Source organism: Symphalangus syndactylus, chromosome 4 (genome assembly GCF_028878055.3).
Source record: "Symphalangus syndactylus isolate Jambi chromosome 4, NHGRI_mSymSyn1-v2.1_pri, whole genome shotgun sequence".
In the NCBI taxonomy this organism is placed as follows: domain Eukaryota; kingdom Metazoa; phylum Chordata; class Mammalia; order Primates; family Hylobatidae; genus Symphalangus; species Symphalangus syndactylus.
In genome coordinates this window covers 84,438,299-84,462,638 of record NC_072426.2, presented here as the reverse complement: position 1 = coordinate 84,462,638, position 24,340 = coordinate 84,438,299, and the positions used below count along the sequence as shown (strand labels likewise).

The 24,340-nt window shown below is 47.4% G+C and overlaps 1 protein-coding gene across 7 annotated transcripts in view; it reads right to left on the bottom strand.

Moving 5' to 3' along the window:
• The window catches only part of VSTM4 (V-set and transmembrane domain containing 4), a 102,473-nt gene extending 81,995 nt beyond the window's left edge, over positions 1 to 20,478 (bottom strand). For 6 of the 7 annotated variants that reach the window (XR_010120519.1, XM_063638067.1, XM_063638065.1 and 3 more), the window contains exons 1-2: positions 20,346 to 20,478; positions 12,171 to 12,572 (exon numbers count right to left, since the gene is read on the bottom strand). Coding sequence is in view for 6 of the 7 variants with exons in the window: in XM_063638067.1 (XP_063494137.1) it covers positions 12,171 to 12,572; positions 20,346 to 20,400 (457 nt within the window). In the remaining variant the exon portion in view is untranslated. Of the gene's footprint in view, positions 1 to 8,282; positions 8,399 to 12,164; positions 12,573 to 20,345 lie in introns of those variants that run through there. The other variant, XM_055275355.2, reaches the window with a different exon arrangement.
• Between the last annotated feature and the right edge of the window lie 3,862 nt (positions 20,479 to 24,340).

The following is a 24,340-nucleotide window of genomic DNA, read 5'->3' as shown; positions in this document are numbered from 1 at the left end:
TGAGACGGAGTTTTGCTCTTGTTGCCCAGGCTGGAGTGCAATGGCATGATCTCGGCTCACTGCAACTTCTGCCTCCCAGGTCCAAGTGATTCTCCTGCCTCAGCCTCCTGAGTAGCTGGGATTACAGTCGCCCGCCACCATGCCCGGCTAATTTTTATATTTTTAGTAGAGACGGGGTTTCACCATGTTAGCCAGGCTGGTCTTGAACTCCTGACCTCATGATCCACCCACCTCAACCTCCCAAAGTTCTGGGATTACAGGCATGAGCCACCACGCCCAGCTGAACATCATGTTTTTTGAGGTCTTGGGGATCAAAGCTGTGGCCTCCCTAAGAGCAGGAGCCTCTTAGGGAGGCTAATGACTACATCACTCCTGTGAACACCAGCAGCACACGCTCCCTGGGGTTAAGGCCCATTAAATGCACTCAGGCTATGGCCCTGCAAATCTGTCTCAATGCTTTCCACGGGAACCTTCGGACACGTGGCACTCAGGGCTACAGCTGGGGCCCATATTTCACCAGGAGCCCCTTGGACACTTATGCTTCATCTTGGAATCTCTCCAGGCAGCACCTGAAGAAGCAAGCAAGCTTAAGAGTTCGCCTTGCCCCATGCCCACCGGGGGCCTCCTCCTGCTGAGCAAGTCTACAGAATCTGTGCTTCCGGAGGCACCAAGCCAGATCCGTCCCCTGGGGAGAAAAGCCTAAAGGTGATGGGATGTCAAGCACAATGGAGGAGGCACAAAGGTGGGGAGACTCCCAAAGCTTCGGGAGCAAAGGAAGGTAAAAAAAAAAAGGACAGAACACAAACCTCATGTCTTAGACTTGGGGACAAAGGGTCAAGGGTACATAGAGGGGCAATCGGGCCCTAGACATGCAAGAAACAGGAAGACAGCAGCTGAAGTTATCAAGGGCAGGTCTGAGGCTCAGCACGTGGCCCGGCAGCACTAAGCGTGCAGGACAGACATGGGCGGACACAGTCTGTGCAACACAGGGCAAAGCAAAGTGCTTTTCTCCAGGAAGTATCATTATTTGAAAAGACATTTACCATAACTAGCTATATATTATCTTTCACTTACATGAGACATTTTGGCCCCCTAAAATATGAAATTGTCATCTCATTTCAAAGGTAACCTTGGAGTTTACCCTGAAGAGGACAAGAACAAGTTGTCTGCGTCTCAATACTTACCAAAAATTGTGACTCAACTACTTCAGCAAAACTATTAACTGGTCTTTGTTTGTTTGCGTGTGTTCTTGTTTTTGTTTTGTTCTCTGGCCTAAGGGCATCGAGAACCAAGAGCATTTAGGAATCGCAACACTAGGCTATGATGCCTACCAGGTATGAAACAAGTTCCAATTCCGTATGCCCTGGGCACTGTCAATGTCAATAAGCCACCCCTTGGAGAGAGGGAGACATGGCTGAGCAGTGCACCTCCCTGTTGAAATCATCCCAACCCCCCTGCTCATGCTCCCTCAATTCTCATCCCATTTTCCTTGTGCCACCCCCTTCAGCCTTGCTATGCCCCCACAGTGCTGGGCACACAGCCCTCAGGCCTTGGCCTTCCTCACCAGCCTTGGGGCTGGGCAGGGCATTATTGTGCACTCCACTTCATCATGTCTCACCTGCAGTAAGGTTACACCTGCATCTGGCCTGCTCGTGATGAATAAGTGAAAAGCTGCTACACATATTTACAGAGTTAGACCCCTGGGTGTCATCCCAAAGCTCTCTCCATCATTCCCATCCAGTCAATCAGTAAAGACTTCACATCTGACCTCTTAATGTCTCCCCATTCCTACTGCCAAAGTTAGTCCTCCATCATTTCAAGCTCGTGCAACTACAAAAGACCCCACTTCCTCCTCCTCCTCTAATCTGATTCCCCCCAGATCCATGCACCAGGGAGCCAACATTCAAGAGGCTTAGAATGCTTCATAAGCTTCCAGGCCTAATGCAGAGTCCCCAAAGCCCTGGCATGAGCTGCAGTGCCTGTCCCTCTGGACATCCATGCTGCCTCCACATAAACCACCAAGGTCATCTCCAACATTGCCCTCTCCCTCAGCTCTTAAGGGACCCTCCAGTGTGTTCCCACAGTGCCCTGTGTACATCCTGTCCCCTTCACTCACACTGCAAAACCCCATGTGTTTGTGTGTCTGCCACCCCTATAGGCAGATCCACCCATGTGTTTCTGGGTCTCCATTATTGCAACAGCCTGGCACGCAGTAGGTGTTTGATAACATGCACACTGAGTGAAGGGATAAATGAATCCACCTAGCGCTGCTGGACATCATCAATACTATTTTCTGGTGCTATTTCTTCACTGAGCCGAGCAAACCTTCCTCGACAGAATGGATCCTGTCTCTGAAGGCGGTTGCTCATTTCCTTATCACATTTGCCTCTCTTCTCTAGCTTAAATCTATCTGTCTGGAAATGAGGTTCCCAAAGCTGACTGTGTAGTCCCAGTTAGGGTCTCACCAGTGTAGTACCTACGACACAATCGCCTCCTTCTCAGGGGCTCCAGGTCATTTTGTATGTGGACGGAAACAACACTAGCTGTTGAGATGCAGTCTCACGTTGCAAATGCGCGGCTGATTCGCTGCTATTACCACTCTGAATCCTTTCACAGAGAGAGCCTCCTGGCAGCATCCAGCAATGCTTGAGATTTGTTTTCCCCACATGTATTGCTGTGCCGTTTTTCAAATTGAATTTCATTTTGTTATTTCCTGCCCATATTTCTTACCGCCCTGGAATCATTTTTATTATGTGTGATTTCTCGTTGACATTAAGAACATTTCCCAATTTTGCATTTTCTAGAAAGTTCATTAGGGTGATGTGGGCTTCTTTTTCAATGCCATTGATAAAACAATCAAAGGAAATCAAACCTAACATTGACCCTCATGATTTCCACTAGAAACCTCTCCAGGGGTTTCCAATGCCGTGTGTCACTTAGGACTTTCCAATCCATTTTCTCTCTAAGCAGGATTTCTCACCCAGTGAAATCGTCACATGGCACAGGCAGTGGAGAAACTGTGTCTTTTTCTTTGCCTTTCCTTTTACCATTGGGTAATAAAAACGACATCAACAAGTTCCTCTGGCATGAGATTCTGTGAAAAAGCCAGGCATGGCTCCACTGTCCTCCAGAGATTCTGTCCCTTTCATTCTTCATTTCTGTTGTATCATTTTGTGCCCCATGATGACACCAACAACCCTTGGTGCACCCGGGAGCACCACCCTCGGATCTTCCACATACCTGGTTTGCAGATAAACCCCAATTTAATACCGCCCGACGCTTCAAAATCCCCAATTCTCTACCATATTTTAACAATTTGCACAACAAAACATAAAGGCAGCTTATGCCCTGCTCAAAATTAACACAGTGTGTACATCTTAGCCAAACATTTTCAGAAGTCCCTCCAGGAGTTCATTTATTCGTGTATATTTTTTCAAATAATTTGTACTTAATTTTTTTATCACCATACATGAATACTCGAGGACATACCCAGATTTTGGGTAAAATGAAAAATACATACAGCAAAGTAAAGCAGAGACCACTGCAAATATTAGGGTGGGCTGGTTATTTGGATTGGCCTTGGGATTTTTCCTTCTGATTTTTTATTTTGTATGACATTCATAAAGCATTTTGCAAGCACGCGACTCACGGGCTGGACTTCATCGGGGCAACCATCTTAGGGGTGCAGCGTGAATGCCACAGGCTGCAGGTTGTAGGCAATCCCCCAGCACCCCTGTGCCTCCACCCTTTTCTTTCCCACTCAAAGAAGTAAGTCAAAGTCTAAGTGATATGGACTGGTGTTGTGATCACAGACTTGACTCCACTGTAATATGGATAAACAATTTCAATCCCCAAGCTGAGAGATTTTAATCAGCATTCATGACAGTATGGCTGTAGCACCCCAGTAATACCCACAGGTTTACTCTATTCAATATCCCGACAGGTGAGTATTCCCAGTAATGACCTTCTGCAGTCAGTGGGCTCCCTCACCACATTCCCATCCCTTCCCTCCTCAGAGAAGAACCCCCTCACCTTTCTTAAGTGATGACCATTCACAGGTCAGAAAAAACTCCAGTTAAGGAAAAGCAAGAAAACCTGGAAAATAGAAAAGGAGTCACATGGCTAGAGGCATGCAAGTGTTTTGCTCAAAAAAAAAAAAAAAAAGAGAGAGAGAGACAAATAAGTTATAAAACTCTAAGTTAGTGGACTTTTCATCTATCTCTGGCAGGTTTCTGGAATGGATTTTTAAATGAGGGTTTTAAGAAATTAAAAAAGAAGGGCACGGTGGCTCATGCCTGTAATCCCAACACTTTGGGAGGCCGAGGCAGGCGGACCATCTGAGGTCAGGAGTTCGAGACCAACCTGGCCAACATGGCAAAACCCCATCTCTACTAAAAATACAAAAATTAGCTGGGTGGTGGCTGGTGCCTGTAATCGAAGCTACTTGAGAGGCTGAGGCAGGAGAATCGCTTGAACCCAGGAGGAGGCAATTGCAGTGAGCCAAGATCTTGCCACTGCACTCCAGTCTGGGAGACACAGCCAGACTCCGTGAAAAAGAAAAAGAAAAAGAAACAGGAAGGAAACGAAAAAAGAAAGGGAAAGATGCCTAAGAGATATTATCAAGGCAATCCCAGTTGTTTTTGTGATAGGTTAACTAGTAAGGATCATGTAAAAGCCATGGTTGCCTCAAAGCTGGCTTTTAATAAGGCAACTGACAGTCTCTAAGAGTAGCTATATGGGCTAGATGGATGATGTGGTCAAGATAAAAACCCAAATAGTACGTTAAGACTCACAGTAGTGTCATACAAAAAGGGTACAGGTAGTACTGGCCAATGCAATATGGTTAGAAAAATAATGAGATACTAATTCATATATACCATTGAAATGCAACTGAGAAACACCACATCTGAAATAATAAGTTAACTCACTACGTTGCCAAATATAACTCAACAAAAGTCAAACTTTCTATATACCAGCAATACCAGTTTAAAAGCTTCACATATATGTGTCCGCATAGCAGGAGATAGTATATCCTAATTACAATTATAAAATACCTAGAAGTAAATATAATAAAAATGTTCGAGAGTCATGTGAAAAAAAAAATGTACTGAAAGACATTAAAAAAAAAAAAACCCTGACTACATGAAGGAATACAACAAGTTCCTGGATAGGAACATTTAAAATCATAAAGATGTCTAAGATAAATATGCCCGTAACAAAGTAACCTAAGAAGCCAGTGAAATCCCAGTCAAACCCCAATGTAATTTTTACAAAACTGGGTAAGTTGATCCTCAAGATCATCTTAAAGAAAAACTAAATATATAAGAATAGCTAGGACAATTTAAAAAAAATTGAGGATATTTGCCCTATTCTATAATAATTAGAACAGTGCTATATTGGTGAAGTGTACAAAGTTTTCATTTAAATATAGGGATTTAGCTTATGAAAAATGTGACATTTCAAGCTAGAAAAATACCTCTTCAACAGACAGTGTAGGGATAACATTTTAGCCTTTTGTAAAGAAAAAATAAATTAGCTACTATATACCTTATATAAAAAACAGATTCCAAGGAGATAAAGGAGTAAAGCTTTCTTTTAATCATCTAAAAATATTAAAGAAAAATATGGAAAACACTTTTATAAGCTTGGGGCCAGGAATCCTTTCCAAGATTCAATACAAAACCAAGGTACCATGTAGAATGTATTGAATGTAAATTACACTTCAATAAAAAATTCCACTAGAAAAGAATGCCACAGAGGAAAAAATATCAAATTTGACTACATAAATATCCAGAAATATGAAATATCTATACGGTAAAAGAAAATATAAACAAAATGGAAATAAAAGTAACAAACAGGAATAAAATTTTGCACCATATGTAACAGGTAAAAAATTAATGATCAGATCTACACACACATGTACATATATATAAAAAAGACAGCAACCCAATTATTAAGGTTATGACTAGGCAATTCACAGAATAAATAAATGAACCATGAATAACCACGTTCAACTTTGCTAATAATTGAATACAAAAACAGAAATTAAATTGCACTGTATTGTATTGAATATAATAATCGAAATTAAAACAACAATATTTTTCCCATTATTGTGATAAATAATGGAAAAGATTAATAATATTGATTGTTAAAGAGGCTTCAGGGAAATATCATGCAATGATGGTCAGAGTATAAATTTGTAAAGTCTTTTCAGCAATAGCATTTTGGCATTGTCTACAAAAATTTTAAATATGCTTAGCCTTAGGCCCAGCAATTCCCTTTCCAGGAATCTAACTAACAGACATACTTGGAAATATGTACAAGGATTTCACTGAAGCACTGCTTATGTTGGTGAAACACTGGAAGATTCCTAAGTGTCTATCACTGCGGGAATGATTGGATACAGTTTGGTATTATCTCACTATACAATACCAGTTACAAAAGAATACATGTAATATCATCAACAACTTATAAAGCAATACATGCATTATTGTTAAAATACATGTGTGTCTGCATGTGTGTGTGTGTTTGTGTGTGTGTATGAATGTCAATAGGAAAGAGATTTGAAAGATCTAAACCAAATTATTGACAATGATTATCTCTGGGGATAGGAGTGGAACTGGGGATATTAGGTAGTGGGTAGGAGAAAGATATTTGCACATTTTAGTTTTTGCATTGTTTGACTTTTTTTTTTTTGAGATGGAGTCTCGTTCTGTCACCCAGGCTAGAGTGCAATGGCACGATCTCAGCTCACTGCAACCCCTGCCTCCTGGGTTTAAGCAATTCTTTTGTCTCAACCTCCCCAGTAGCTGGGATTACAGGTGCACACCACCACACCCGGCTAATTTTTGTATTTTTGTAGAGATGGGGTTTCACCATGTTGGCCAGGCTGGTCTTGAACTCTTGACTTCGTGATCCACCCACCTTGGCCTCCCAAAGTGCTGGGATTACAGGCATGAGCCACCATGCCTGGCCAACTCTTTTATGTATAATATTTTTGACATCATCCCTGTGCCACAGCAGCTTGAAAAACAATGGCATGACCACATAATGTTGTGTCTACAGTGCTAAAAACAGAAACTACAAGATGTTGCCAGTGGGAGAGCACTCCATGGGCTGGCATGCCCAAAGAAGGCATTGACGGAAGACAAAAGATGGATGTGGGACCCCAAAAAATATGTATGATTGGGATAGGTCAAGGGAAAGAGAGATGAGGCATCCCAGAGACGGTGACTACATCCACCAAGCCATGCCTACTTCAAAATCATCCACAGCAACAGGTGCTAATGACACTTCACAAAGAACATTTTATTCATTCATCAAGTATCTATTGAGGATCAACTGTGTACCAGGCACTATTGCAGGCATTCATTGTTATCATCATCATCCTCAAAAAGTATATGATTGTATTAGTCTGGGATCCCAGAGAAATAGAACGAACACACCCAGAAATAATGTTTTACCTGCTATCTGGGCATCGTTTAGCCTAGACAAGTCAACACGTAAAATTAACCAACACTCTTATGTAGACCAATCCATGGGGAAAAGGCATTTTCAGTGTGGTGGGAATATAAATTTGTAAACTATTTTAGAGGTCAATTCACTTCTTGAAATTGTGTCCATTTTTAAATTGGGTAGATCTCTGGACCCGGCAATCTTATTTCCAGGACTTTATGCTAAGGTCAGGGATATTCATGGAGATCTATTGACAAAGATTTACAGCAGCTTTAAATGTCCAGTAACAATAAGTAGGAAGCTAAATTGAGGTCCATCTGCATGATGGAACATTATTCCATCATTAACATTATGTTTTGGAGGCAGATTTAACAAGGGAAAATGTGCACACTATTTAGTAATATCAGAAAAGTCAGTCACAGAACACTCTTTACAGTAAGATTGAAATTAGGTTTTAAATTTTAATTTGCATAAAACAACAGGAAGGATTTGCACTGAAATGTTAAGTTGAGTAGAGATATGGTAAGTCATTTTTATTTTCTTCTTTAAACCCTTTCAGTATTTTTCCATGTTTTCTATAACTGAACTATATTACACTATATTACTTTTGCAATAGAAAACAACCAACATATGGAAATCAGGACAGATAATAAGAGCCAACACTCCTATGGCTCTTCTCAGAACTGGGAGTTATTTTTTAAATATATCATCGCAAGTCACCCTCCATGTGCTGGGCGAGGTGCTCATGAGAGGGAAATGAGGAGAGACCAGGCACCAGCCTTTCTTTCTGGGAGTTTCCAGTGAAAGATAAGCAATTTTATCTCACATCAAGAACTCTGCAGGAAGGAGGCCACAATTAAGTCTGTGGTGAAGGGCAAAGAGTGGGGTAGTATTACAAGGGAAATCCCAAGAAAAGCTCCCCTCTCCACTGGATGGCTGGAGACTCCCATTGAAAGGAGGGAGGTGACGTGAGCAGATTAGACAAGAGAGACCACGGGCCTGGAGTGGGGGGCACTCAAACCCCCGAGAGCTCCTGTTTGATATTCTAAACCAAAGGTACGGACCACAGAACTTCTCATCCTTGTTGTTCTGTGTTTTTGTTTTCCATTTGAGGTGGCTCACACCTGTAATCTCAGCACTTTGGGAGGCCGAGGTGGGTGGATCACCTGAGGTCACAAGTTCAAGACCAGCCTGGCCAACATGGAGAAATGCCACCTCTACTAAAAATACAAAAATGAGCTGGGTGTGGTGGCACATGGCTGTAATCCCAGCTACTCAGGAGGCTGCGACAGGAGAATTGCTTGAACCCAGGAGGCAAAGGTTGCAGTGAGCCAAGATCACACCACTGCACTCCAGCCTGGGTGACAGAGCAAGGAGACTCTGTCTCAAAAACAACAACAACAACTATGAACATGAGGTGGAGATTTAGGAAAATAAGGCCGTTGGAGAGGAGCAAGGCCCAGGACACCGGGAAAGGTGCTCTGGGAGGCTGGAGCCATGGGCCTCTCCTGGCCCTGCCCAGGAAGAACAGGCAGCCAAGGCTCTGCACAGCCCCGGCCTGGGGCAGACATGCTCCAACCCAAACAGCCTGCCTGGTTTCCGGCCATTTGCTTGGGGTTGCTTTTCCTTAACTGCCTTGGAACAGTCCCCTGGAAGCCTAAATAGAATGTTCTAGAAGATATGGTCATTGCTTCCTAAGGTTTTGAATCTTTCCATCAGCAAATCATGGCCCTGCCCAGGGGCTGAGACAGAGCAGACATGGCAAGGGAGGCTGAGCTCCGCTGAGAGGGTAGAACCACTTCCAGGTGAGAGGTCACAGGGGAGTGGGCAAGAGAAGTGGAGAGACACAGAGAGATAGAGAGATACAGAGAGAGAGACACAGAGAGATAGAGAGATACAGAGAGAGAGAGACACACAGAGAGAGACAGAGACACACACAGAGAAAGAGAGAGATACAAAGAGAGAGAGACACAGAGAGAGAGAGAAGGAAAGACAGAGAAACAGTGACAGAAAGACACAGAGGGAGAGAGACAGAGAGACACAGAGGGAGACAGAGACACAGAGAGACAGAGAGAGAGACAGAGAGATACAGAGGGAGAGAGACAGACACAGAGAGACAGAGGGAGACAGAGGGAGAGACAGAGACACAGAGAGAGAGAGATAGAGAGACACAGAGGGAGAGAGAGACAGAGAGAGATGGAAAGACAGAGAGAGATAGAGACAGACCAAAAGACAAAGAGAGAGACAGAAGGAGAAAGAGAGAGACAGAGAGAGAGAGGGAGAGACAGACAAAGAGAGAGAGAGAGACAGAGAGGGAGAGAGATAGAAAGACAGACAGAAACAGAGAGACAGAGAGAGACAAAGAGACACGGAGGAAGAGACAGAGAGAGAAAGAGAGAGAGACAGAGAGAGAGGGGGAGAGACAGAGAGAGATATACCGAGAGACAGAGAGAAAGAGAGAAAGACAGAAAGAGAGAGAAAGAGGGAGACACAAAGAGGGAGAGATAGAGAGGGAGAGACAGAGAGAGAAAGTGACAGAGAGAGAGGAAAGAGGAAGAAGAAAAGAGGCAGGGAGTGAAGGGAAGGGGAGCTGAGGAGGGGAAGAAAGAGAAACCGGAGGACCAGGGCAGGAAAGTGGGGGAGCGAGAGAAGAAGGGGAAAAAGAGATTCTTATTTCCAGTGAAGTGTTAAAAACTACCTCATGTTTTTGGAGCAAGTTCCCAAACAAATGTTCTAGACTGAACTCAGCTTCACTCACTGAAATGAGATTCACATTAACCAACACGCGAGATGACTCTGCTTCTTGAAGGTAGCAAAGTTTTTATATGTTTTATTTGGCAGAATGTCATCACTGCCAAGAGATTTCATCTGTGACTCCAGAATACACTGTGACACAAAGACCAAAAACAACAAAATTCACACACACACACACACACACCATATATGTATCGTATGTGTGTGTGTGTGTGTGTATATATATATATATATCGTGTGTGTGTGTATATATATATATATATCGTGTGTGTGTGCATATATATATATATATATATATATATATATATATATAAGATCTTGTGTTTCACAGCCTAGTGGTATTTGCAGTGGGTTCTTGGCCCAGCCCTTGATGATCTGATGTCTTGTTTTCTATGTGAAAATAATAAGCCAATAGTCATTGGTTTTCTTGAATTAATTTGCTTAAGGAGAAAAATCACACATTCTATTTAATATATCATTCTGTACTTATAAACATTACAACAAGCAAACTCCAAAGACAAGTAAAATAGAACTACTGTAAAGACTGTATATAAATTATTTCACTCTGTCCCTTATTCATATAAGACATTAAAAATACTTTTCACAACTAAGTTTTGTCCTTTAAAAAGGCTTATCAAAACAACATCACTAAGGACTTGAGTATTTTGTTATATGTGTACAATAAAATTAGACTCTTTTTCATATTTGAGACTATCAGCTGTACTTTGTGATCCTCTTGATCTTGTGCCAAACTAAATTCAATTTCAAAGCAATCAAACGCATAATTTAGTGCACAATAGAAAGTCTTACTAAAATTGTGAGAGGTGTCTTCCGAATAGAAACATTGGTGATAAAAAAATGACAACCCCAAAATATGGCACTTGGTAGCTGAGATGTTGCGGAAAGCCCAGAGGGCTACCCCGCTCCTCTGCCCACTTCCTCATGAATTTCTTGGCGAGCTGTTGCCTAAGCTTGGATCAGTTCCACTGAGCAACCAGCCTGCTCTGCTCCCAGGCCTGACAACTCACAGCAAGACCTCCCAATGTGTGCCTCCTCCATGGGTGCCTGGCACCCCCCAGCCAAAGCCATATCAAGCCTGCACAGACCTGGGTGGGAGGCTGAGCACTGACAAACATGCTCTCCTTAGCCAAACTCCAGCCAGGCTCCTCAGAGCCCCTTCTCGACTAAGCCTCAATCTTGGCCTAAAGACTCCAACAAACACTAACATAGTTTCTAATGGCTCAAGGCCACGTGCCTATGCCTATGATGACCTCCTGAAAGTGCCTGCCTGAGAAAACTCAAGGCTGCCGAAAGCATTTACTGTTTGTTCCAGCCAACACCTGAAGACAAAACCCCCATCTCCCTATCTCTGGGAAGGTAGAAACCAAACTTCGATAAGCATGTTAGCAAACCCAGATGGCTCCACATGAGCCAAAACTCTCCCTACTGCTTTTTGCAGTTTTCACACTTCTTTGACTCTACTGAGTCCCCACTCACCCCCAACTCACTCATTCTCCTTTTAAAACAAGCAGTCATGTCTGCACAAATCAGAGTTGAGTCCAGTTCATGCCAGGCTCTCTTCTCTACTGCAATAGCTACTGCTGAATAAAATCTGCCCTGACTCCTTTGACCAGGGTCCAGCTTTGTTTACCTTTGACAGCACACAGCAGTCCAACTTCAGACACGTAAGAGGCTTTGCCCAGAGGTTGGGCTGGGCCACGTTGGGGCAGGCACTTGGTCCTTTCTCTTCTCACTTCTGTGTCTACACAGCACGTTAGCCAGTGTCCAGGTAAAGATCTACCCTCACCCCATGGCATGACTCATGTCTGTGACCAACAGATGCCCACATGATATGTTCTAGTTCAACAGAGCCAACCCGGGAGCCCCTGGTGGTGGCTGCAAAGGGGGGGGCACTGGCCTGCCCCACCACCGCCTCTACCCAGGGAGACCAAGACCCTCACCTCTCATTTCCGTGGCTGAGGAGCCGTTGGACCAGGCCGTCCACTTGTTCCTGTGCCTGCTGATTTCCTGTACTCTGCAGACGTAATGCCCTTGATCGGAGGGCTGCAGTGTCAAGACGGAGAGCCTGTAGAGCGCCCCCCGCTGCTCCTCCAGCAGGCGCAGCCTCCGCCGTTTGGCGCTGCGGCTGAAATTCCCATAGTACTGCACCACCCGGAGCTTGGTCATTTTCACCATCAAGGCCTCCTGGGAGTCGGAGGAGTGTGCAAAGAACCAGCGCACGGCCAGCAAGCTGTCCTTCCGCCTTTTCTGGGAGACGTGGCAGAGGAGAGTGGCATTCTCCCCCTCCAGGTAGTCAACCACGGGCCCCGGGGACACAGTGACATTGAGGGCCGCACAGACTTCTGCAGAGAAAAAAGGGAGAAGAGAGGATGAGGAGGGCCCCAAGTCCCCCTGTGGGCAGTCCACAGTCGAGGAGCCAGGAAATGCCTCCACGCACTGGGCATCCTGGTATTCTGGCTGGCCAGAGAAGCAGGCGGCCCCTCACTTCTCCAGAGGAGGGGCTCTTCTGGAGGTGAGCCTCTGTGGGCCCCCACTGTCTCATCTACGGGATCACCCTGTCCATGTGGGATGCTAAACAATGACCTCCTGACCCAGAAGTATTTTTCAAATTTTTGTAATTAGTTGCTGACGTTTAAAATTCAAATTTCACGTAAAAGATTTAGATTTTTGGAATTTTTTTAAAATGTCTAGCCCATGGGCCAGGCACGGTGGCTCACGCTTGTAATCCCAGCACTTTGGGGGGCCAAGGCGGGCGGATCACGAGGTCAGGAGATCGAGACCACGGTGAAACCCCGTCTCTACTAAAAATACAAAAAAATTAGCCGGGCATGGTGGCAGGCGCCTGTAGTCCCAGCTACTCGGAGAGGCTGAGGCAGGAGAATGGCGTGAACCTGGGAGGCGGAGCTTGCAGTGAGCCAAGATTGTGTCACTGCACTCCAGCCTGGGCGACAGGGCAAGACTCTGTCTCAAAAAAAAAAAAAAAAAAAAAATGTCTAGCCCACATCCAACCCCCACCACTCCCCATACCTCACCACCCGGCCCCTGCCCCTCCCCAAGGCCTACTTTTATCAGTTTTGTCCCTGGCCTGATGTCAGCCGTGCTGTGGGTGGGGAGCCGCCCTGGAGCAGGGCAGGGTAGGGCCCCCTCTCTGGTGGCCTGTCCACCAGGAAGCTGGGCCCCTTTCCCTGCCTCCGCTATTTCAACTGTACCCAGGGCAGATAAGTAGTAAGGTTGGATGTGAGCTGGGACAACAGGGGTTGCTCGGTTTCCTATTTGTAGGATCCATCGTCTCAGAGTTGAAGAGCAAGAATAAAGAATGATTGAACCCCAGGAAGAGGAGGGATGAGAGACTCTCCCAATACCCCAAAAGACACTTTGGAATTCCAGGCCCCATCCACAACTTCCTGTCCTTTGGTTCCTTAGTTAAAACCAGCCCGAGGGCTGCCCACTCCCAGCCGCTGTTCTGCCCCTGAGCTGACCTGTGACGGAGCCACCCCAGCGCCCACTCCACCATCCAGACCAGCAGACCTCAGAGAGGCCAACTGTTGAAGTCTTCTCCCAGGAGCCACAATTCATGGTGCACCCTGGACTGCCCAGTGTGACCAGGCTGCCCGGTGCTCACAGCACAGCCCTCTGGCAGGCAGGCCCGAGAAAAGATGCTTTGCACAGGATGCCTGGAACCTCTTTCTGCGCAGTCAGGGCTGTCTTCTCACCAGGCTCCAGGTCCGCACCCCTGTACTGCCCCATGTATCACTCCAGGAAGCCATTTGCCTCCACCCCACCACACAAGCAGGTATCCCCACGGTCATCCCAAAGCACAGCTTTCAGTCCCCGAATGCCACCATCTGGAAACAGAAGAGGGCTTGGGCCCCAGATGTCACAGTCACCAAAAGCTTTGACCCCTGGGCACTGCTGCAGGGAAGCAAGGAGGAAAGTGGAAAAACAGATCAAGCAAGATCTGAACATTTGACAAGGAGGCTGTGGGGCAGCAAGCAGGCGGCCCTGCGGTGGGCTGGGGGAGGGATGGTAGATACAAACTATTCTTCATTGTAAAAATCCAGGCAACAGGTCTTCGTCCTATACAATTTCCACTATTGATTTAATAACCGAACACCTCAAGACAGATGATTTGAGGGTCATTTTTCCTTAATTTTCTTTCTCATCTCTCAGAAGACAAGCACTAGCCCACAGGATATTCAACGGTAATTCCATGAGCCTTGACTTCATCACACTCATAAAGTCCCATTTGTCATACAATGTTCCATTCACAGGTCCCCAGGGATTAAAACACCAAAGTCTTTGATATATATGGAAGTGAGCTCAGAAGAAAAAGGGTTAAGGCTCAGCTGGACTCTGCTGGACGGATATGAGGTCTTCTATGTCTACAGTGATGCGGGACAAAGCCAGCCTGGGAGATACTTAGGGCTGCAGAGTAATGTGTAGCCAAAGGAGGGACCCACTCTGGTAGCAATCCCGCTGTCATCAGAAGCCCCTCCTGCAAGGCAAATGAAGAGGAATTGGCTCCACCATTCCCCCTGCATCTCGCCCACCTGGCAGGCACCTGGCCCATGGGCCATGTTAAATTAATCAGAAGACATTTCTTCCTCACTGCTGAAGCCCTGTGTGAAGTCCACACAGCTCCCACGGCAGGAGCTCCCTGGTGAGGAATGCAGCAGCTGGGGGACACTGGCTGACCCAGCTCCAACAGCTGCCGGGGTTGGGCAGGCAGAGAGAGCAGCAACGATGCAGCAGCTGGCTTCCAGAACTGAAGTCCAGCCCCACCCCGCCCTCAAGAGCTTCCCAGTAGAGGCCAGGAGAGCTGAGGAAAGCAGGAAATTGAAACAAGATGGGTAGGATGAGAGTGCAGCTGGGACCCCACGCCCCAGGCTCCTCCTATTAATGCTACATGGAAGAGGGATTATTTATAGTGACTGAAATCAGAAGGATGTGCCAAGTGCTCCAGTCCCCATGGGAGGCCAGATTTCATCCTGGAGGCAAGCTAGTAACCCTTCCACTTCTGCGGCTCAGGACAGGGTTGGGGGCTCCCAGGAAAGGGAAAGGACTATGCTCTAGCCTCCCAGGATGAACCCTGTTTTTCTATCGGCGCACCTCGCTGCCTTCATTTTGCCCCATATTCTCTTACAAATGGCACAAACATCTGTTTCTTCCATCAAAGTGCAAAGACCTTTGTTATGGGTTGAATTGTGTCCTCCCAAAATTCATATGTTGAAGCCTTAGCCCCAGGACCTAAGAATGGGACTGTATTTGCAGATATGGTCTTTAAAGGAGTAATTAAATCAAAATAAAGTCATTAAGCTGGGCCCTAATCTAGTATCAATGGTCTTTATAAGAAGAGGAGATGAGAACACAGACACACAGAGGGAAGACCATGTGAAGAAGACACAGAGAGAAGGCGGCATCTCCAAGCCAAGGAGAGAGGCCTCAGGAGAAACCAACCCTGCTAGCACCTTGATCGGATTTCCAGACTCCAAAATGTGACGTTTCTGTTGCGTAAGTACCCCAGCCTATGGTACTCTGTTATGACAGTGTAAGCACACTAATCCAGCCCTGTTCACAGCAAACTTCATTCCAGCCCTCTACCTGCACCTTCAGCACCAGGAGGTGGGTAATGTGGTTAGAACTCTGATGGCCACAGGCCCCCACCAAGTCTGAAAGCTTTGCTGGAGGACACAAGCTATTCAGGTTGTGGGGTCCCTGTGCCTGTGACAAGCCTTCTCAGCAAAGCTGGGTGCCTTGAGTAACATTCTTCTCCTCCCTAGCCCTGGAGATGGCTGTCTTAAACCCAGCAAAGGTGGCACATGTATCCAGGCAACTGTAAGATGGGGCAAGGCAGGAGGGAGGAGAGGGAATGCAGTTAGGGCACCCAGGGGCTGGCAAATGTGAGCCAGTTGGCTGTTTATTTCAATACTAAGAGAGAGGTAGTCCGTTATCTTCCCCCACAGTCATCAGGACCATAGGGCTCAGCAGAGGGAACACCAATGGCAATCAGAGGACAGGACAAGGGGAAGCTGGTGCAGCAGTGTCCAGAGGCAGGAGACAGGGTACGGGCCCCCGGGAGCCCAGACTCTTCCCTCTGGATCTCAGTCTGAATGACAGTCCATGCATGCCCAGCATGTCAGAGGGACAGGACCCGATGATGTCACTCGCCCCCTCCTCCACCAGGTAGATGATGGAGCAGCCAGGCAGGGCAGATCCTCCCTCTCCTGGCCTAGGAAGGATTGCCAAAGTCACTCAGGCCCAAAGAAGAAATTAACTTCTTGTTTTGTGACCGTGTGTTGCGGAGAATTGAGGTGGGAGGGAGACCCATAGTCCCCTCCCCATTGTACCTCTGCACTCACAGTTCCTGCTTCCTCCAGCTTAAGCCTCATGCAGCAGGCATGTTGTGAAGAAGAAGACAACATTCCTGACCTTGTGCAGTGGACAGTCCAGTGGGTAAGGCAGCCACTCATTGGGGAAAAGACATGGGAGAATATAACTACAGTGTCACATGCCACAGAGAAAAGTGCAGGGTTTAAGAAAATCATGGCAAGATCCTGATCTAGACTTCGGGGTCAGGGGAAGGGACTCTGGGGATGTGAGCTTGAGCTGAAGACACACTTGGAGCTAATGAAATAAAGTTCAAGGCAGCAACGAGGAGTGATCTTCCAAGGAGGAAGCCCCACCTCTGCAAAGGTTGTGAGGCAAGAGGGACCCCGTACAGGCTGGAAATGGAAAAGTCAGTTCATCCTGGTGAGCTGTCCCCCACTGTGGCCCAACAGCCACCCTTGCCAACACATGATCCTCAGAAGGCATTCCCTACCCCAATCAGGTTCCCCAAGGCCACTTTTTGGAGGAGGAATATAACAAAACTGATAGGGAAGAGACTGATACAGAGGGACAGGATTCCTGCTGCAGCAAATCCCGTGTCTCCAACAAGCACGTGCTCTGGGACTCGGTAGTCCTGGGCACCACATGGGCTGAGCACTGCGATGTTCATGGTCCCAGGCCTTCTCTGGTAGTTGCAGAGAAACGATGAGACACAGAAGCAGTGGCTTGGTGGGGCTAGGTAGAGAGCCAGGGCTGGCATCTGACAGAACCAGGCTGGAAACCTGATTCTGTTAGGTGTGAGCCTCCTGGAGTTTCAGTTTCCTCATCCGAAAAATGGGAAAAGGATGCCTTTCACAGTAAGCATAGACTCCGATGCAAAAGCACCTTTAAAATACAGATAGAGTTTGCATATGCCCTGAGACTGGGGAGGTGGGAGCAATAGAAAGTGACATGCACACTGTCCTGTCAGTACAGTGGGCTTCGTGGGCCCACGACCTGCAGGCACACAGGACCCCATGCTTGGAAAGCCTTACACCCCCAACATAGTTTAACCTCTGCTGTTGCTATCTTGAAATTTTAATACATTTTAACAAGGAGCCCCACATTTTCATTTGACACTGGATCCCACAAGCGATGTAGCTGGTTATGTTTGTAGATGAATCTCAAATTCCTGTGGATAAAAGTTAAGGTGTCTAACCCCCTTGTTTATATTTGAATAATGTCATGAAAAGGACTAACACCACTCTGAAAACAGCCTAGGACTCCCTTGTAGCTGAATAGGACAACCTACTCATTGTGAAGTGGGAGATGGCCACTTCCAGGTGCAGAGGAGCAAGGACAGCTACCAGGACAAGGCAGCAGCCTCATCTGGGATGCAGAGGTGGCCACAGTCCCTCGGTTCTGAGCAGGCCAGGGATGTGCTGGTGGCTCTGTGCCTCCCACTTCCTCTCTGCCTGAAGAAACTGTACCCACTCACTTCAGGGAGACCAGAGCCTCTAAGTTTATAAGGAATGCAAACTGTCAGTAGTGATCAGCAGCAGTGAGCTTTCTTACTGAAAGGATAGTCTGAATTCATACAGCTAAATCTCTGAAAGAAATACAGTTATATTATTTAACAGTCTTTGGCACCAGGAGCCAGTATTTACTGAGCACTAAGCAGAGGTGATGCCAGACCTAGCCCATGGACTGATTCACTCACATTAGCCTATCACCTGAAAATAGCTCCATCCAGGATAAAAATATCACCTTGCCTAATCATAGAGGCTAATACCTGCCGGGTACAAACTCTATGCCCTTTACATGTATTTTCTCAATTTATCCTGATACTCTGTTTATTCCCATTTTATAGACAAGAGGACTGAGGTACAGAGAGGCTAAGCCCTTGTTCAAGCTCCCACAGTAAGTGGCAGAGCTAGAATTCGAACCTAGGCCATCTTGCTTCAAAGACAGCTCAGCCACCACTCAAGCCTACAGATTTGCTATCGTAAATATATTGTCTGTCAGTTTTCTTCCTGTAAAATGAGACATGGGACCAGGTGACCACTAGGGTCCTGCTCAGTCCCAAAATGGAGAAGTAGAAATGTACAGCAGTTAAGAAGCTATACTTATGTATAAAATGGGTCTCCCAGCCCCTCCCAGCAGGATCGTGGTGAGGAGTCATGAATGAAGCACTTAGAATAGTGGGTGGCACACAGTGAGTGTCCTACAAGCAGGAGCTCTTATCATTCTCCAGGGCTGACCCTGGGCACAGCCAGGGCAGACTCTAAAGCCTCCTGAATTCCAGCTCTCAAGGCTCCCGAGGGCTCTGGAAACGTGAGAATGCCCTTGATCCCCAGCAAAAGACAATCTCTGGGACACCCACTCTGACAGCTCCTGCAATTAGGAAGGTGGTCATGGAGCCTGGGAGAGGAAGGACCACTGGCTGCTGGCTACTCCACAGAGACCACGAGAACTGGCCCTGCCCACCAGTCCAAGGCAAACTTCTCATCATTTTTCCAGCCAAGACAGTGACAACCGGGAAAAGGTACATTTCCCGCAGCAAGGACTTCAGGTTCACTGGGAGCCTGGCTACACTCATAGCTGGGGGACAGTGAGTGGATTTCTTCCCACTGTTATCCAAGTGCCTCCTCCTCAGACTGGGATCTATGGATTAATGCTGGCTCAAATGCCAGCTCTACCACTTGGTAGCCAGATCACTCTTGGAAAATTACTTCTGAGCATCAGTTTCCTAATTTTCAAAACAATGGCAACACAGTTTAGTGGTTATCGACAGAGCCCAGAGCCAGGCTTCCTGGGTTCAAATCCCAGCTCCACCACTTACAAGCCTACTGACTTAAGGCAAGTCCGTTCATGGAGCTGAGCCTCAGTTTCCTCATCTATAAAATAGGGATGATAATAGCACCTCCTTCAGAGGTTACTGGTGAGATTAACCAAGTTCATGTTTTTTTTTTTAAATACTTGGATATATAAACGTGTTGTAGTCATTATTACTTGGAAGTGTTGTTGTAATTAAATGAGATAGGCCCAGATAGGCACCCAGGGAAAGTGACCATTGATACCTGTATTATTACTATTATTCCAGCCAGTACGGCTCCTGCTGCCCGGAGGCAGCCAGACAGGGCTCTGGGGAATAAAGAGGAAAAATTCTTAAGACACTTAAAGTGGGAGCAGTAAAACCCGAACGAAAGCCACTAGTGTGGACCAAGAAGTTGTCCTCAAAGCAGGGTGCTGGTGGAGAGGCGTCGCTGCATCCAGCCGTGGATGCCCCTCTCACCAGGCCTGGTCACCTCAAAAGGCCCACGAGTAAGTCCCCGTTCCCCACCTCCTGGCCAAGGCAGATCCAGCCGCTCCTGACTTGTCTTCGGAGTAATTCTCCAAAGAGAGTGAAAAGGAAGTTGCTGCTCCGAGGAACCTGCCAAGAGTTGTGTGTCCTGACTGCCGTGGAAAAAAGGAAAGCGAACCACCAACTTGGGCTGCGCTCCTGCTGCATCTCCCCTCGGGGCCTGCCGCTGGGAAGATCGCGGCTGCTGCGAGAGTGCCCAGCCCCAGGCGAGGTCGGAACGGGGACCACGCTCCTGGGAGGCGTCCTCTGAACCTTGGGGAGGCGCCGCCGCGCCCGCCAGACCCTCCGCGAGCCCACCGGAACGCGCTGGCGACAGTGACAGCGCCGCCCCCCGCCCGCGCCCGGAGGTGGCGGGGCCTCCCCACCAGGCCCGGAGCCCCGGCCTCCCAGGCGCGGCCGCCCGGCTCCCACCCTTCCCGCGCCCGCCTGGCCCCGCCGCGCTTACCCGGGGCCGGAGCCCGCGCCAGCAGCGCGGCCGCCGCCAGTGCCAGCAGCCGCATCTCCCCGCCGCCGCCCGGCGCTGTGACGCGGGAGAGCGCCGCCGCCTGGCCCGGCCGCCGCCAGCCCGCCCCGAGCCCGCGCTCGCGCCCGCCCCCGGCCCGCCCCTTGGGCCGCCTGCCACGCCGGGCCGGGGCTGCTGGGTCCGGAGGCCCGCACTGGGCGCGGGAGCCGCCACACGATCGGTTCGCTCCAGGATCTGTGGCGTCTCCTTTCACCAGCCCCATTTCCCAGATGAGAAAACTGAGGTTCTGCAAGGTGATCGCTGGTGACTCAGAGAACACACAGCGGCAGTGCGACCGGCGGTCCTCTGCCCACAGATGCACTTATTCCTAAGGGAAGGCGGGATCTGGGAGCCAGGGGGTGGGGCTGCGTCTAGGAACCTCTGGCCTGAGACTCACCTGCTGGTCGTGGGACTCCTGCGCTCACTCCACAGGACCCTCGGGAGCCAAGGAGAAGCTGAGGGAGGAGAAGCCCCTTCTGCTGCCCTGAAATGGAGGATGGAGTCCGAGGTGCTGACCCTTGGAAAACTGAGAGGGTCCACACAGACCAGCCCAGAATATGTGGAAACTATTAACAAAAGTGCCCATTTACGGTGCCTCAGCCAGGCCTGGGCTAAAGCGATTTTCCAGATTCTACTGAACCCCGCCGCGGTCAGGCCTTGGGACAGTTCTGTAATCTCCATGTGCCTCAGTTTCCTGCACCTGTACAATGGGGAAATGGGCCCATCCCTCCTGGGGTGTTTAGGAAAACCAAGTGACACCATTCCCATTAAGGCATTGCCCCAGCACCCGATTCACGGGTGTCAGTGAACACTACTATTATTACTATACATAAGGAAGCAGAAGCAGCCACATGAAGGAGACCCAGGTCACATAACCACGGAGCCCTGTCACTCTGAGCCAATGCCTGGTCTCTTTGCCACTGTTCTAAACTTAGGGTCTGAACCTAACCCATCTCCAAGCAAGAAAAGCGCATGTTAGGTCTATTCTGTGTATGTCTATCAGGAGAGGTCTTTGTGCAGTTCCAGTGAGGGATAGCAGCAGCTAGCAGGTGGGCCCTGGTTGGGAGTGGGTCCCTGGAGGAGGAGGAGGAGACAGGGCCCTCATCTCCTTCCCTCTAAGGGAGTGAGAAGGTGTGGATGGCATGGAAAGAGTGTGCAGCCCACTAGTGTGAGCCCCAGGGCATTCCCCAAAGGGACCATCCCCTTCAGGCACCCCAGGCCAGTGGGTGCAAAGGCTCTGTGACATCTCTGAACCCCAGGCACTTCCAGAGGTCTCTGGACCCTATGGGATCCTCCAGCTAGGAGACTCATCTGTGGACCAGGGCCCTGCAGGGACTGGACTGACCATCAAGGCAGCCAGGCTGGAGAAAGCAGCCCCATCTATCATTTGGGTTGGTGCAAGGGCCTAAGGACCTGACAGTGAGTTGGCAACAAAGTTCCTTGGCTGTGATGCCAAGGACAAGAAATGAGGACTAGAACTCGGGTCAGACGGAATCCTACAGCCAGGAATGCAAACTGGAAGCAAATGAGGCTTCCAGACCAGAGTTTGGAAACCAATTTGCATACATGAGCAAACGAGCCTCACGTCCCATCCACATAATGTCCTAGGCTTCACTTTACAAATTAGTAAATTCAGGCTCAAAGAAGACCAGGGACCCATACAAGGTTCTGTGGGGCACCAAATGTCTGAACTGGGAACTTGGACTCTGGCTGCAGACTGTTGACTCAGCCCTGGAGCCTGGGGCAGTGTTTGGCAGACTGAGGGAGGATGTCTGAAGAGGAGCACTGGTTCTGAAAGTGGATCTGTGACCCACTCTGGCTGGGCAACAGCCTTGGGTCCTGGAGCAGCATAACCTCTCTGAATTCCATTTGTCAAGTGAAGGTGACACATGTAAAATGGCATCTTGACATGGCTGTACTAAGAGCAGCTAGAGATGTGGCAGGGCTATTTGGTATCCTTGGTAACCTCCCACCTCAACCTGCTGGTCTCAATTTACTCTCCCAGTTGGTGAAAAGCAGAAGGGACTCCTTTGATGTGTTGGCCACCGTTGGAGGAGGCAACTCCTGCTTTGGTCATTGTATATTGCTAAATATCCAACTCTCATTGCAAAACAGAGCAGAAATTCAACCTGCCACCCTTGACTTGCTTCGTCTTTACCAAACTGGGGTTGTGCCAAAGATTTGAGGCTAGAAAGTGCTTTTCTTGCACTTCTGCTACAGGTAACATTGTGCTGATTTTACAGCTGTGTGCGCTGCTGGTACTTTTCAGCTTCCCATATAATCTAACTGATCGTCCTGGTAAAACCTTGTTCCTGCATGAACACAGGAACAAGGGAATATACTCAGCCCTCATGGGAGACAGAGCCAGTGACCCGGATAAGACTTGGCCTTTCAGCTCTTCTGGACTACATTGGCAAAGGCCTTCCAAATGGTTTTCTTAGCTCTGCTGCCTGCTCACTCATTCACAAGCTTAGGATCATTTGAAAATCCTCCACAGACTTCTTTGTCCATACCTTGGCTCTATCAGGTCTCACTTGTACTGAATTGGAAGAATAATATAATCAAATTATATTTTTTATTTACCTCATAAAAAGATGGGCGTTCAAACCATTCTAAAGTTGATCCAGATTCCTGTGGACACTAAGGTATATGGAGAGCCTACTCAACTAATCCTGGATTCTACCAGTTGCCACTGAAAGAATCTTAGAAATCCAGATTTCTCAAACAAGTGCATCCCACTATCACCTGGCAGGCCGGGGCTTTTCCTCTTTCATTATCCAATTGTTTGTTAGAACCTGGGTCAGAGATGGAAGAGTACAGCATGGTTTTGTAATGGACCTAGCATACAGCAAATATATCCCTAAACTAAGACCATCAAGCAAAAGGAAACACCCCTCTTCTAAGGTGTTTAGCAGATTTCCATGTGTTACTTTTTCAGTCTAGGTTTCTAAAAGTAATTTTGAATATTTGCTCCTCCCTGTTGTTCACAGGCATTTTACAGCTAAAAGCAGTCAGCTACATGCTTGAATTGCCACTAAAAGAGAGTTCACTCTAGAGAAAAGTGGTTTTCAGCTGTGACTGAGAGAGCAGGGAAAGGATAAGAAAGAGGAGAGATCATGTTTACAGACAATGCAGCCATCCAATCAGAAAGATATGCCTAAAGACCCTGGGGCAGAGTTTACATGAAATCTGCAGCACTGTCTTCTCCCTGCACAACTGGGGAAAGAGTACGGAGTGCACTGTTTTTCCCAAAATGTACAGAAGTGTGAAGCTATAGGCCTGACAGGATGTCTAGATAGAAATAGCTTCTAACCAACCTCATTGGTAACCCCAATAGAGGGGCGTGATTGTGAGCTGATGCCAAGGGCTCTGCAGGCCAGCTGGATGCAGCAACCTGGACCAGCTCCCAGGAAACGGAAAGACATGGCCCCAGATTCCTAGAAGGCTCCAGATGGAGGTGATTGGAATGAGGGAAGGACTAGGAACCAAACAGATGTCTATAAAACTGACCACAAAGAAAACATCTTAGAACTGACCACTGATGCATAAGACTAAAAATCTCAGTCCATGCCTTCTACTTTCATTGAACATTCAATGAGCGAAAGACAGACTGAAGAACTGTTCAGATTAAAAGAGGTTAAAAAGACTTATCAACTAAATGAAATGTATGATCCTAGATCCTTGATGTGGTATCAGGAAAAAAATGCTAAAAAGGACATTATTGGTACGACTGGCAAATGGACTATATTGTACACTACATACAATACATTTCCTGAGCATGATTATGAAAGAGAATGCCTTTACACTTGTTCTTAGGCGATCCATGCTGAAGTATCTGGTGTTAATAGAATGACTGTAAATTACTCTTAAATGGTTCAGCAAAAATAACAAGTTTATCTATAATATGTATTGTATAATATATATATGGAAAGAGAGAC